Source organism: Triturus cristatus, chromosome 12, assembly GCF_964204655.1.
Source record: "Triturus cristatus chromosome 12, aTriCri1.1, whole genome shotgun sequence".
Classification (NCBI taxonomy): Eukaryota; Metazoa; Chordata; class Amphibia; order Caudata; family Salamandridae; genus Triturus; species Triturus cristatus.
Genome location: NC_140595.1, coordinates 822,218,462 through 822,233,419, shown reverse-complemented (window position 1 = coordinate 822,233,419; position 14,958 = coordinate 822,218,462). Strand labels below are relative to the sequence as shown.

The 14,958-nt window shown below is 44.8% G+C and overlaps 1 protein-coding gene across 2 annotated transcripts in view; it reads left to right on the top strand.

Annotated features, from left to right (window-relative positions):
• ZCWPW1 (zinc finger CW-type and PWWP domain containing 1) overlaps positions 1-14,958 on the top strand; it is a 1,624,070-nt gene that overhangs the window by 66,737 nt on the left and 1,542,375 nt on the right. For both annotated transcript variants that reach the window (XM_085639318.1, XM_085639317.1), the window contains exon 2: positions 9,954-10,004. In XM_085639318.1, the coding sequence (XP_085495444.1) occupies positions 9,980-10,004 (25 nt within the window). In that variant the 5' untranslated portion in view covers positions 9,954-9,979. The remainder of the gene's footprint in view (positions 1-9,953; positions 10,005-14,958) is intronic.

The following is a 14,958-nucleotide window of genomic DNA, read 5'->3' as shown; positions in this document are numbered from 1 at the left end:
GAATTGGGGAACGAGTTGGCGACTTGGAGCACACAGTAGACAACCAGACAGAAGACCAGGAAAACCTCTGGAAGAGAATGGCTGCATTAGAAGACCAACACATTGAACTTTGGATAAAACAGGAGGACTTGGAAAACCGAAGCCGAAGGAATAACCTCCGAATCAGAAGCGCCCCTAGAGGAGCGGAGGGCTCAGACATTATAATGTTCACAGCAGACCTGCTCCACGAAGTTTGAGGTGATGATGATGCCTCTCCGCCCGCCCTAGAAAGAGCCCATCGAGTTGCCATGCCCTGGGACGCCCAGACCTTGTACCAGATATCCTCTTAAGAGAAAAAAATTTCACTGAGAAAGAAGCTATCTTGAAGGCCTTACGAAGTAAGACGGAATTAACCCTCAAGGGGTGAACTATCCAACTTTACCAGGATATCGCCCCAGTAACGCTGTGACGAGATAGGGACTTCAAACCAATTACAGATAAGTTGCGTGAACTGGACATTAAATATAAATGGGGTCACCCTTTTGCCTTGATCTTCACCTGGGAGGGCAGACACAGAGTACTGCATTCCCTACGAGAGGCCAAACAGCTCTTACAACTCTTGATACCCTCCAGGGAGGCTAGCCCCTCTCCGCTACTCTCCTCATCTTGGGAACCTATATGCCCGGAGTGGTCCATGGTATCTAGGCAGCGACCGGGAGCCAGAGTCAGGGAACAATCTTCTGCCCAAATCAAGCAAGATATCGTACAACAACTCCAGACCATGGACTGCGAGAAAGTCACCTGCCCATTCATCGGCAGTCTCTTGAGTGACATTGCACACCCTCCGGTCATGTCCGAGTCACGGGGCGCTTGTCTACTCCGAGCATACCCCTAATCTAACATAGCTGCTTTGTGCCTCAAGGGGCGACACTTAGAACTTATGTATCCATGAATGACTGCCCAGGTGGAGTGAACATTCGAGTTCTGGTATCACTCACTGCTGGCGGCCCTATCCATATCTGGAGCCTCGTATTGAACATGAAGCGAAACGAAGTGAGGGAATTTCCCCATTATCCTGACGTAGGCTGGCTGTGGGAGACTGAACCCTTGAACTAAGATGACTCCTTCTCTTTCAGCCCGCTCCGACCGATCCTACTTTTGGGAGAGTGACCTCTCCGGAATGGCTCATGCTTGTGCAACGGGACTGTTCCTAGACTGGAATGGATGTTGTTGGCCCTGTTGGCCTCTCATTGTGGATGATTTCTCTTTATTTTTCTATTCTTTTCTTTCTCAACCTCACGGGGTGGGGGTGGAAGAAAAACCTGAACCGGGCTGTTCTGTGGCCGGGGGTGGGCTTCACATGAGATTTAAAAAGGCTTTTGTCTGCTGTTACTAGCCCTGGCATTTGCTCTCCCGGGCTCGTCTTGCTGTTCTCCCTCCATGAACACCCTGGCGATATCAAGCCATACACACAGTCGACAACCCCAGGGGGAGTGGCTGCCAATCCTCAGGAATGGTCTCTTTGCAGGCCAAACCCACACCATTAGCAACCCTTTTCGACTCTGACAATGGGTACCACTTCTTGTATTAAAATTCTCTCTCTTAATGTAAAAGCTTTTAACGCTCCCAATTAAAAGAAGCCATGTATGGCGCTATTTGCTTATACAAGACCCAGATATTATATTCCTACAGGAGACTTATCTTTTGCAATCAGACACTCATCGCATACCTCATCCTAAGTATTCGATACAATATTGGGCATCCTACCCGACTGAGACTGCAGGAGTCGCAATCCTATTCAAGGCTGGGACATGTCACGGGAAACCACGGGTGGTAAGAGATAGGGAGAGCCGGTTCATTTAAATTGAAATCCAACATGGGGCACAACCTCTCACTCTCCTCAACGTATACGCACCCAATCAAGCACAAGACCTTTTTGTTAGAAGCTTATTGAGAGACCAGGTGACGCAGGAAGGGAACCAACTAATATTGGGGGGAGATTTTAACTTGGTTTGGGTCCTAGATTTGTATCGTAGCTCTAACTCTTTTCAGGGTGCTGGGGCAATGTCAGTGCTGTGCTTAGGCCTTGTAGATGCCTGGCGCTACCATTTTCCAGACACACCAGATTACTCCTACTATTCTCATGTACACCACTCATATTCATGCATTTGATTACTTTTTCCTCTCTCATTCACTTGCGCGAGACATAGAATCTGCCTGTATCTCAGATATCTCCATTTCTGATCAAGCCCACCTGGAAGTACTACTACAAGTACTCGCTAATTCGGCCCGCCCCAGATCTCGATGGCTATTACCTTTCCCACATCCTGTACGATGCGGTAGATGTGGCAGAGATACAGACCGAGATCTCTGCATGCTTCACATCCAACAACTTTCCTTAAACCCCCTGCTCTGTCCATTGGGACGCCTTTAAGGTGACAACCAGGGGTGTTATTACATAAATTGTGATAGTGCGCAGTCGTGAAGCTCGATTAGTAGAGGCTGGCTTGGCCAGCAACATTAAAGCCCAGGAGTGACGAGACCACTTGACACCCTCTAGAATACATAAACGGGGTCTCGCTATGCTCTGGGGTCAGCTGAGGGCACACAGGACAAACCGGGCGGAACGAACGTTGCTGGAACTAAGCAGAGGTATTATGATGGGGAAGACAGGGTAGGGTCTGTTCGTGCACGTAGGCTGAGGTGGTGGGAGGCAAGGGCACATATAGCAAAAGTTAAAAATACAGAAGACCTCTTGGCTATAAAGGAGCAAGACAAATTAAACGCCTTTCATACTGTTTACACCGCTCTATGTGACAGAGGCCCCTCGTCCCAGGGTGAGACATTCGCTTCTCAGTGGACCCCCCCCCAGACAAGCAATACTCATAGCTTCTTGAAGCGCCAGTCACATTAACCGAGCTTCAACGGACACTAAAGGACCTGCCAGTTGGTAATGCCCCGGGTCTGAATGGACTTCCGGTCCACTTTTATCGCATGTTTCTACCGCAAATACAGGACCAGCTGCTACGACTTTTTAACTCATTTACAGACAGTACCAGTCTTTCACCTACAATGGCAATGGCAGAAATAGCCCTCATCCCCAAACCAGGTAAGGGCAATACATAATGCTCAACATACAGCCCTATTGCACTCCTTAACACCGATTCCAAAATCTGCACAAAACTTCTGGCTAAGCGATTACAGCCCTACCTGCCCAGCTTGATCGATCCAGATCAGGTGGTGTATATTCGCCGACGCCAAGGGGTGAACAATATACGTCGGCTAGCCCATCTAGTAGAAAAAGCCCATTGTTGGGACATTCCAGCCTGCTTACTATCTCTCAATGCTGAAAAAGCATTCGACCGTGTGGACTGGTATTTTCTACAAGCGGTTCTTCAGAAAATAGGGCTGGGACCCATAATGATCTCTCGAATTATGGTATCATATGCTCCCCCCTCAGTCTCAGAATAGGGTTAATGGCCAGCTCACACAACCAATACAAATACGCAGAGGCACCAGACGGGGCTGTCCAGTCTCGCCCTTACTTTTTGCCCTTGCGATCGAGCCACTAGCAATAGCCATTCGTCAATCAGGAGATATTTGGTGACATTGAACCTAAGATAGCATTGTTTGCAGACGATCTTGTACTTACCTTGACGGCACCCAGGACCTCGCTGCTGGCATTGATACCAATCCTAAGAGCATTCGAAGTAGCCTCGAGACTTGAAATTAACCTGGCTAAATCATGGTCGCTAAACCTGTCGATTCCTAGGGAGGACATCCCGGAACTGCAATCCCTTACACCTTTCCTATGGGCGTCACATTCGATCCGTTACCTTAGGCTAAACTTGACCCCCTCCCTGTCTACATGGACACAGGAAAACTGGCCGGAACGTAGGAAGACAGTGCTTGAAGATCTGCGTATGTGGAAATCGCTTCCGCTTTTGTGGATTGGGCGATTTAATGCAATTAAAATGTCCATCCTGCCGAAAATACTGTACCTATTTCAAACACTCCCTACCTCTATACTGCATTTGTGTGGGAAGGGAAGCGTTCGAGGTTATCAAACAAACTCCTCATGCTGCCTAGAGATAGAGGGGGTTAGTATGCCCCAATCTCCTAGAATATTACTGGGCATCACAACTCCCTTACATCTCAGAATGGGTGGTCCGCGAAAACGAGAAGCACTGGTTCCATATGGATCGGGCAGTAGCTTGCAGACTGCTCTGGAACCTAGCCAGGCTTCCGCAGGGCACCTGACCTCGAAGTGCCTACATAGCTACACCTACAATGACAGTACTAGACATCTGGAACAAAGTTGCAGTCCCCAGGGGCCTTACCTCTTTCCCCTCCCCCAACACACCGTTGGCGCATAACCAGGAGTTTCCCCCGGCCCTGCAACCGCAATCTTTTTCGGCGTGGAGAGAGGGAGAATGACGCATATTCCGGGACCTCTTTGAGGGAGAGAGGCTTAAAACCTCCGATCAATGCAAGAGAGAATATCATCTACCTGAGAAGGTTAGGCTACAATATTATCAGCTTCGACATTGGCTACACACACTATCAAACACTCAAGGGGCAACCCGGCCCTTCACCCCCTTTGAAATGCTAGTGCGCTCATACGATGGCTTGCGGGGTTTGACCTCCCGCACTTATCAAGTATTGTAGCACTCCATACCGATTAGACCCCGCACATATCAAATACAATGACTGACGGATATTACAGAACAGATCACCCCAAAGCAATGATAGCAAGTATGGCGTGACACACCGAAAATATTCCAAAGCATACCCCAGCGGGAACCTGCATACAAACTTATGACAAGATGGAACTATACTCCCCAACGCTTACACAAGATGTTCCCCACCGCCTCACTCAACTGCTAGCATTGCCAAACTGCGACAGGGAACTTCTTACATATATGGTGGACCTGCCCATTGCTGACCCTCTATTGGAAGGAGGTGTTAAGTCACATTAAGGACACCATAGCCTTCCCCATACCAAATACTCCCACTGTGGTCCTCTTAGGAATTAGGCCCCTAACGCTCTTAGCTATGACTCACGCAGACTGGCGCCTCGTATCACACATGCTTGGAGCTGCCAAACAGCTAATAGCCCTTTATTAGGAAAAGCCAGTTACACCGTCCATCGCCATGTGGTTTACACGGTTATGCCACACTATGGCGATGGAACTGCTTACATCTCGGATGACACACACTAAACCCAAATTTGCAGGTACCTGGCAGCCTATGGTAGACTACTTTTCTAAACTGGAACATATATGCTTCACTCCACCTAAGCTTTGCGCCCTCCAATTATTTGAGGACGTTACACCAACCCAGTACACTGACACTCCGCACAAGATTCTTCAGTATGACACCGCAGGGAGCCTGTTATCCTCCACTTAGCCCCTGATGGGGAAATTTGGGACCCTTCGCTTGGAATGACCCCCTCCCTTTTTCTTTTGCTCTTTTCTATTTCTGTTTTCTGTTGATTGTTTAATACTACAGATAATGATTGGCAGCAAGGCTCAATTGAGCACATAACTGCTATGATTATAGAAATCTGATGTATAGTTAAGATGCCAATACCAAACTTGTGTAAACTTATGAAACCAGCTGTGTATTATGTAGAAATCTGTTAAATGCTTTCATACCATGATATAAGATTGAACACCTTTAATAAACAGATTTGAAAAGAAATATGGCAATATATATATATATATTAACTGAAGAAAAAAAAAATACAGGGACGTTGTAGTTAGCCTCACGTTTCACTTGTACAAAACCAGAGAAATTCATCAGTTATAGTTAGCTGAGCTAACTAAAACTTATGCAAAAAGAACAATTGATGGACAGAATGCAGAACAATATCATACATTCACCCCTGTACAGAGATCTGGGCACAAACCCATTGTTTCTTTTGCTTACCATGCCATTCCAGAAACCGGTCCCAGGATGCTTGTTTCTGGTCCAGGGAGGATCTTGCTTGGCAGTTCGGTCTGGACTGTGCCCATGAGGCACAGGGTCAAGACTGATTTGCATATGGCTGGGTCTAAACTGGGGTGGCATGGTGAGCAAAAGAACAATGGATTTAACCAAGATCTCTTGACTGTGGATGAATGTATGATTTATTCAGCAGTCTGTCCATCATTTGTTTGCGTAGCACTTTCCACCCTATGTGGCATGGGTATGCCCAGACGTGGGTCCCTTGCTCACTGTGCCACTGGATTCAAGCTAGCCTGGCTGATGAAGGGTAATACCCAGAAACCGGTCCCAGGATGCTGGTTTCCGGTCCAGGGAGGACCTGGCTTGGCAGTTCTGTCTGGACTGTTCCCACGAGGCACAGGGCAAGACTGATTTGCATATGGCTGGGTCTAAACTGGGGTGGCATGGTGTGCAAAAGAACGATGGATTTAACCCAGATCTCTTGACTGGGGGTGAATGTATGATTTATTCAGCATTCTGTCCATTTGTTTGCGTAACTATAACTTATGCCCCCGCAATGCACAGCTTATGATCTCACATATTACCACACTATGACGTGATCAGTGACATCACTGACCTCTCAAATGACACCACTGATGACAACCACAGAACCACTCACACCCTCATACTACACCTCACACACCTATTCCCACACAACCACTCATAGTCATTTGCAGACTCATACAAGCACTCACACACACATTCACTGATCCAAAGAACCACTCACTCATCCATTCATCCATACAGCTACTCACAAAACCACTAACACCCATATGCCACTCACACCCACTCACTCTCCAATACAGCCACTCAGACATTCACTCACACACTGATACAGGCACACAGCCACTCAGTACGACTAATTAGTTGTACAGGAAAATAGTAAGTTAACTTATGCTGTAGCTTAGTATATATCTTTAAGTCTCTGAAACATTCACAAAACAGTCACATGATGATATCATCAGGGATGTCACTGACCATGTAATGAGTGATGTAATATGTGAGGTCATAAGCAGTGCATTGTGGGGGAATAAGTTATAGTTCGCTCAGGTAACTATTACTGCTGAGGTGTCCGAGTTGGTCTGTGAATGGACGCTTAGGTATCTGAATGAGTCTCAGTGGGTACATAAGTCTTTGAGTAGGTGCGTGAATGGCGGCATGAGTGTCTGACTGGGTCTGTCAGTGGTTGCATGAGTATCTGTGGGTCTATGAGTGGGTACATCAGTGTCTGTGGGTCTGTGAGTGGGTGCACAAGTGTCTGAGTCACTGAGTGGGTGCAAGACTCTGAGTAGGTCTGCCACTGGGTTGATGAATTTCTGATTGGGTGCATAAACGTATTAGTGGATCTGTGAGTGGGTGCATCTGTGACAGTGTTTGTGACTGGGTGTATTACTCTGAGTAAGTCTGTGAGTGGGCGCATCATTGTCAGAGTGGTTTTGTGAATGTTTTTAAAAACATATTTTTGCTAATATTCTTGGATTCACCGCAACGTTGACTGGGGAAGTGGCACCAAATTTGCAAATATCGCGCAATAAAAAAGAAAATTTGCTTAGCGACATATTGTAGACATGTGGAGTTCCTGAAAGATCTGTATGTGCCTCATAGGGGTTAGGATCCCTTATACCAAGTGGTGCCATTTGATTTCATCCCCGGGGACTGTCCCGAACACTAAAATGGCTGCCGCAACTCTCTGCTCAGGTTGCGGCCAGCCAATCACAGCATTCTTATTGGCATGCGCATTAGCAATTCATTGCAAATTTGTCACAAATTTTTCCTTTCATTTCCCAACAACTACTGAATGGATTTACACCAACTAACAAAGCACAATCTGTGGACCAAGCCAAATTTGGTGTAATTCTGTCCAGCGGTTCAGGCTGCAGGCGTGTCTAAAGATTCAATGAAGATTTGGCAAATGGCGCCAAAGTTATAGGGAAGTCAAAAAATGCTTTTCCTATGGAAACTAGGTCCTCACTATAACTACCTACTGGTGACTGCCAGTTAGGTTATGGGAGGGTATGGGAGGGGAGGGTAGAGGAGGGAATAGAGGGAGATGGGGGGAGGGGGGAGAGAGTGGGAGAGGAACAGGGAGGGAGAGGGAGATGGGGGAGGGAGAGAGAGGGAGAGGAACAGGGAGGGGGAGAGGGAGAGGGAGGGAGGGAGGGAGAGAGAGAGAGAGGGAGAGAGAGAGAGAGAGACTGAGACTCACAGGATTCAGCGAGTGGTATATCTACCTTTGATTCTGTGGGGGGGAAACTCTACCTAGGTCTGCCCCAGCAGTAACCAGAATAAATGGGCCAGCAAAATACAGACCCAATAAAGGGCGTCTGTGGTATGTGTAATTAATGAAACACAGTGCCCGTCAAGGGCGTAGTTAGTGTCAGTCAAAGTATTTTATTCGACTCTAAAAGAGCCATAAAAGATTAGAGACACATGTTTTCATTACAAACTGTAAATTCACATACACAAAAATTACTGATAATAAAAATGTCTAGTATTTACTACGAATCTTAAAAACAATAAAAAGATAGTTTAAAATGCCATATATAAAATCATATGTTCCTAGGGAGAGTAAATATTTAATTGCCAATTTATGATTTCTAACCCCTGCTGCAAGTAACAGTGGGCGAATAAACTGCCTTCTCTGAGGGGTATAAAATCTACACAATAAGATAAATTGCGTAGTGCTTTGGCATGAACAACTGTCACAGGGATAATACAGGTAGTGATGCAAACCATAAGCCCTGAATAGGGAAAGCAACTAAAAATTGTATTGTTTTTAGAAGAAGTGAAGTCAGCAAAAATGTTGCCTTTCGTTTAGGTCTATTTGCAAATAGAGGGTAGGTCCACTTTGTGGCTGAAAACAAGGCTGTGGGCGGCCAGTAAATTGCCCGCTCACGACTTTGATAAAAAAAGTCGCTTGATAGTGTCTCAGACAATACATTTCGAAGTTACTGCTCAAACAGTGAAGCCCTTTTGGCAAAACACAGACCCGAGGGGTGTCTGGCTCCAGGTAGGTGCGGGGAGAAAGGCCAAGGCTCTGGAACGATTGCGCGACTCACGCAATTCAATTCAAGAGTTTGTTCCGATCGCAGAGCCGAACGGCACGTCTCTGTGGTATGCGCAAGGTGGTTGGCACCCTCTAGAGTCACAAAGCATCACCGTGGCCGCAACACCACATCAACAAGACCCCTCAGCACTGCGTAAGGACGGCTAAAAGGTGATCCTGCGGTGCACTTGAAATAGAATAATTATGCACAACACGTAGAGCATGTAAATAACAATAAAATGCGTAACAGCAATTAAACATTAGAGAGCAATAAGCACTTACCTGACTGCTGCTGGAGCAGCGAAGAAAGAGAGGACATGGATATAGAGGAAGGACTGTTATATATTGATGGACAATGATTGGCTCTGTCTTTGCGTTACCATGTCCCTTTGCTTCATGGGAAAGGTAGTTTATATTTTGAAGACATGCTGCTGTTTGAATAAAGCAAAGAGAGAAAAGCATATTTCTCATCTATAGGTCCTGACATAGAATTCACACAAATCTCTACTGGTAATTGCAGGTTTTGAAATCACTACTGCCAATGAAATTTAAGCATGTATTGATAATTTCTAATATCACAAGATAATATTTTGTAATGCATTTTTAGTTGAGCAAACCTATTATTAGTTTAGTTGCAAAAGAGATAAAGCAGTATATCACTCATGTTGTGAAGTGATTTTTCTCTGTTTACGTAACTAACTGACAAGACACTGCTCTTGCAGTTTACGCAATGTCTTAGACTTTCTACTAGCAAGCTCTTTAGGTTACGTGAGCAAACCATCAGCTGACTCAAATTGTTGTCTGCAGCTAGGTTAACCCAGAAGTGTTATTTCTGATATGGTATTATTATGCTTAGGTGTGTTTTTATAATAAACTGTAACAAACGTTTGTGTTTGTGAATGCATTTGAGTTTGATTGGTGTCTATTTGTTGTGGTACAGGAATAGTGGAGATTTCCTCAAAAAACATGGCCACCGTCAAAAACAAAGAAGGTAAATTGTATTTTCAATCTATAGTTTGTATGCATGATTAAAGGAATGTTTAAACTTAGAGCTCTCTATAGAAACATATCCATTATTTCAAGTTTGTTTTCTTCTACTTTCTAGTTATAAAAGATGTTCTGTGGGTATAAAACTTGGGTGATGGGACTGTCCTGCAGAAATGTCCTGAATCTTTAAAATGATTTGTAGTGATTTACATTTGCCTTACAGTCAAGTTGTATGCAGAGTCTATACATTTAGGAACCCGTGTATTTAAACAACTATAAATTATTCAGAAGTATTGCAAAACATTGGTGTTCTGAATTGTAGGACTTGCTTTTATAGCACTGCCTTCCCTTGCTTCCAGCAGGACCCTTCTCTGACCAGGACTCTAGCTTCTGCCTCAGCTGTGCTGTCACTTCATAGAGAAAAGGACTAGGTAGCAGGTGAAGAATTTGTGGAAGGCCAGTTGCCAGATAGGTCAATTGAGAGAGGACATTTCCCCTGATAAAGGGTCCCTTAAAGCAATGTCATTTGTCTCCCAGATAAGAACAGCAAGTTTCTTTCACTGATTGAAAGAGTGGTGGATAGATTTAAACACATGATGCACATCAATGGAAAACAGACTTTCTTTACTGAGTTTGAAGATGTGGCAGTGAACTCTGTGAAGGCTGTACCATTGTTAGAGCATGTGTGGAAAGAGGGCTCTCCTCATGAATCATCCACAGTCTTTCACTAACTGTGTTCTCTGATTAGGAAAAAGGTGCATACTACCTGAGTTAACCCTGCAGTGTTTCATAGGCCAACTGAAGCAGGTGTTGGTGCCAGTCATTGCAGAAAAGAGATGTTTTAGTAATCCAACTTCTCCAATCTCAATACCCCCGATAAGAAGGCTCTCCAACTCCAAGTTCTAGGTAAAAGCGTAAACACTGTACCTTCAACAGTGGTAAAGATCAATCAAACCCTTAAAATTGTAGGATGCCGCAGCAGGTATGTGTGTGGTGATACTGATATTGTGCCCTTTAAAGAGAGAATTCCTGAAGAAAAAAGGATGGAAGTAATTGCCAGTTCCAGCAATTTGGTGGCAGTGGGCTATTTGATTTTCGGTATCAGCCAGTCAGTACTCATTTGAAACCTCAGAATTCTGTACTGAAGTTTAAGCTAAAGTCCTAAATATGATATGTAATAGGCATACATTAGTTAAAAAAATGTATAATGGATTCCTTGTCGAGTATTAAGATTGATACTGACACATTGCCTTATTTTGCCTCTTTGCAGTTGAGGAGAGATTAGACCACAGTCCACTGTGGTTACTGACTATGGGATGTAGCAGCCATAGAGCACGTGTCAACCTCTGTATTACCAACAATATGCAACCATTGATGCATGCAGAGGCCAGGATATTCCTGACCAGGTTCTAGGTGTAGGGGATCCTTCCAGTCTAGATCATGAGTGGAAGGCTAATACCACAAACACATGATTACTCTTTATAGCTCAGCATGGCCACGTCTTGAAATTCTTACACCAGCCACCTCAAACCCCTCCAAGAAAGACAGTCCATTCACTCCTGGAGAATTTAGAAAAATATATTTTATTTATTTCTCAGAGGAGCGACAGAAAAAGTCCCAAAGTCATAACGAGCTGGATCAAAAAAGGAAAGAGCAAGGCATTGGAACAATAAAGTATGCATAAAGTGTGATATCTCTGCAATGATGGGCATGCCCAGTGTTTTTGCTGGTCGGTCAATTATATTTAAAAGCCACTGTCAATGTCAATAAAACATTCGCCAAGACATAAGACAGCATTTAAGCATACCTGTGTTTGCGTGGTATAGTACGTTTAAGCCAAATTATTGTCTTTCAAAGTAGAATAGTTTAAATATGGCACATTTCTTCTAAGTTGGGAAATATTTCAATCAAAAAGTGAAAATGCTTGTAACTCGGTCGGGCGCATTAATCATCAAAGTAAAACATTATATTCCCTACAGTAGGAGACATGCAGCATTGTTTTTGATTATGAATGGATACGCATTTGGGTAAAACGTCTTCACACTCAGATATGAATTGCTCCTGTGTTATGCTAAAATAATTCACAGTTCCTCAGTTCCTGTAAGGAAGTGCCCTTTCTGTGTGGTCAAACCCCCACCCCCCATTCAAAATGTATTGCTGGTGTAGAGACACTGGACACTAGGGTGCTGCCATTCAGCGCTCAGTGCACAGCTCTGCCCTCTAAACTTGTAGAATTGGCTAATCCCTTTTTGGCATATTTAAAATAAAATGTTTGCCCTAGCATATGGTACTCGGTGTACCCAGTGCTTGTAAGAAAAAAGGGCACTAAGCCATCACTGAAGTGACGAGGCAAAGCATGTCTTCAGGCCTCCCCCGGCAGTCCAAGCATGTAGTTTTGAAGCTAAAATTTCAACCTGGAAAAATACGCCCTTTTTCAAGCAAACCTTTCTTTTTATTACTTATTCCTCACCCAGACCCCAAATGCCCATAGGGAAGGGCGCATGATATTTAAAAAGTAGGGCAATGTGTTCTTAAGTTTTTCATATCCTTGCAGTGAAAAACCTCCAAAGTCGTGTTTCACTGTGGCAAGGATGGCTATCCCATAGAAAAGCACTGGGTTACTTTATAGCACTGTAAATTGGATAATCCAATGTAATGGTCAATTCGGATTACCAAATTACTACTACTTTTCTGTTACTATTCTATTACTTTAACAAAGCAGGCATTTTCCTGGCTTAAACCTCTTGTAACCTCTTCAGAGTTAATCCCCAACTGCCACCTGCAGTGTGTTGGGAGGTGTGAATGGCTTCCAGGAAAGGGAAAAAAGGGCCTTGGCTGGGAGGAGGTGTGGCCTCCTTCTGACATCATGACCTGGGTGATGTATCCACCAAATGTGCAGGCTTCAAAGGGCATCCCTTATCACAGGCAGATGTAACTCAGACCTAAACTGCCCCTGAAATTGTCCAGGTAGCCAGAGTGGCACTAATCACAGTGGTTGAGAAACCTGTTCCAGAACTGGTTTACAGGGGAGTTTCTCATTTCCCTAGACATGCCTCAGGGGGGTTGCCAAGAACTCTGCCCAGGGGAAAACGTTCTGCTATGTTGGATTTTGACAGAACCCCAGGGAAGTGGTGTCATACGTGAATAGGGTAGGCCCTTGGAACTTTTTCTCTATTGGTCAGGGAGTCTCCCTCCTCCCACAAGGTTATGTCAGGCATTAAAGTGCCGCCCCTGATTACCTTCTTCAGAACACTGCTGGACCGGAGGAAGATGGAGGTACTGCACATGTTGAACCCTCTGGACTTAAGAAAGAGGACTGCACCTACTGTAACCTGTGGAGAGAAACCCCAAGCACTGGACTTGCTCCCAACTTGTATTGAACAGAAGAGACAAGGATTTTCTCCATAGAAAAATAGGAAGGGCCTGATTTTAAGTTTGGGAAATGCGTACAGATTGCCACAAATTGACGCTCTACCTGTCCTCCGCCATGACTGTCTGCCTGTTTGATTTAGATGTCAGTGGTATGACAGACCATTTCCGTCAAAACTTCACTTTCTCCGTTGCTATCTATCTATGTACTTCTTCGACCGAGTATTGCTGTAAAAGTAGCAGATAGAGATGTTGCAGCCATGACACTGTCGACCAATTTTGTTTTAGCGTGCTGTGTGTTCATGGCAGTTATCCCACTATACTTGAGCTACCAGTCTTGAAATGAATAGGAATCAAACACAGCCACCATTTTTAAGACACTCGATGAAGATGAACCTGATGCATCAAAGGCTTGAATTTTCTGCTGCCCGTATTGGATGAGGAGCCACACTGACTAAAAGAGAATTATAGGGAAAAAAACTGTTTCGTATTTGAGATGACTCCTTCTTTCAAAATGCAAGTGTTAGTCTAAAATGTTATGTTCGTTGAGAGTACCACACCATGCACCCTTGTTTGGCTCTTTATAATGCCCTTTATCAGTTGAATGCAGTTTGTAACTTTTTGGAATCTTTTCGTAAAATGCCTCCTCTGCTTTTTCATTTTAAAAAAAATTAAATTTTTACTCACATTTTAATTGAGTATTTTTAAGGTGCTTTATTTACAGTTGACTATTCAATAGTGTTGAAAACCTCAATCTAAAATTGTATTTGGTAAATAGTGTTTAACATGTTACTTTTTCATTTATTTATACCACAAAAATAATCCTATTATTTTCCTCATTATTACTGATGCTAGAAACACCCAAAAAATCTACTAATCATATCGGACGTTTAGTTTAAAAAATTTATTGTTTTATTTGTTAAAATTATAATGAAGAGTTTACAGAATTTGTTTGCCTGAAGGTGACGAATACCTGTTTGGATACACTTAAAAAGAAGGGAAGAATGTACTGCTTGTGGGGTAGAGGGGGGGTTGGCGACGTCTAGCGAGCAGCAAGATGGCCGCTCTTCGAGTGTGCTCTGCCAGCTGAGATAAAATCTGTTCATCATCCGCTCTTAAGCGGCGCTAGCAAATACGAGTAGCGTGTTCCCGGTGGTGCCAGGCACACAATAGCGCCATCCAAGAGGTCAGAAGAGCCACGGGTAGCCTCTCAGCCAGAGGGGAGGAACAGGCCTGACCAGACGAGCTCTGGGCTACTTTGTGGTATTGCTGCCTGCATCAGACCGCTGTGCTGATCGCTCCGGCACGGCGGTTTGAAGTGGAACACTGATGGCCATTCTGGACCCCGCGCAAGACCTCGCCGTATCCATCTGGGTGCAGGACTCCCGCTTCTGCATGGCCGCGTAGGCCCGGAGATTTGAGGAGCCGAGGCCGCCGCCTTGGAATAGATGGTGAGGCAGCATGAACCTGCGGGCGGAAAGGCAGCGGAGATCGAGCTGGCATGAAGGCATTCTGGAGCGGACCCGGGAGCGGTCACATCGTGCAGAGACTGGTGGAACCCCAGAGAGCAGTCTGGACCACACATCAAA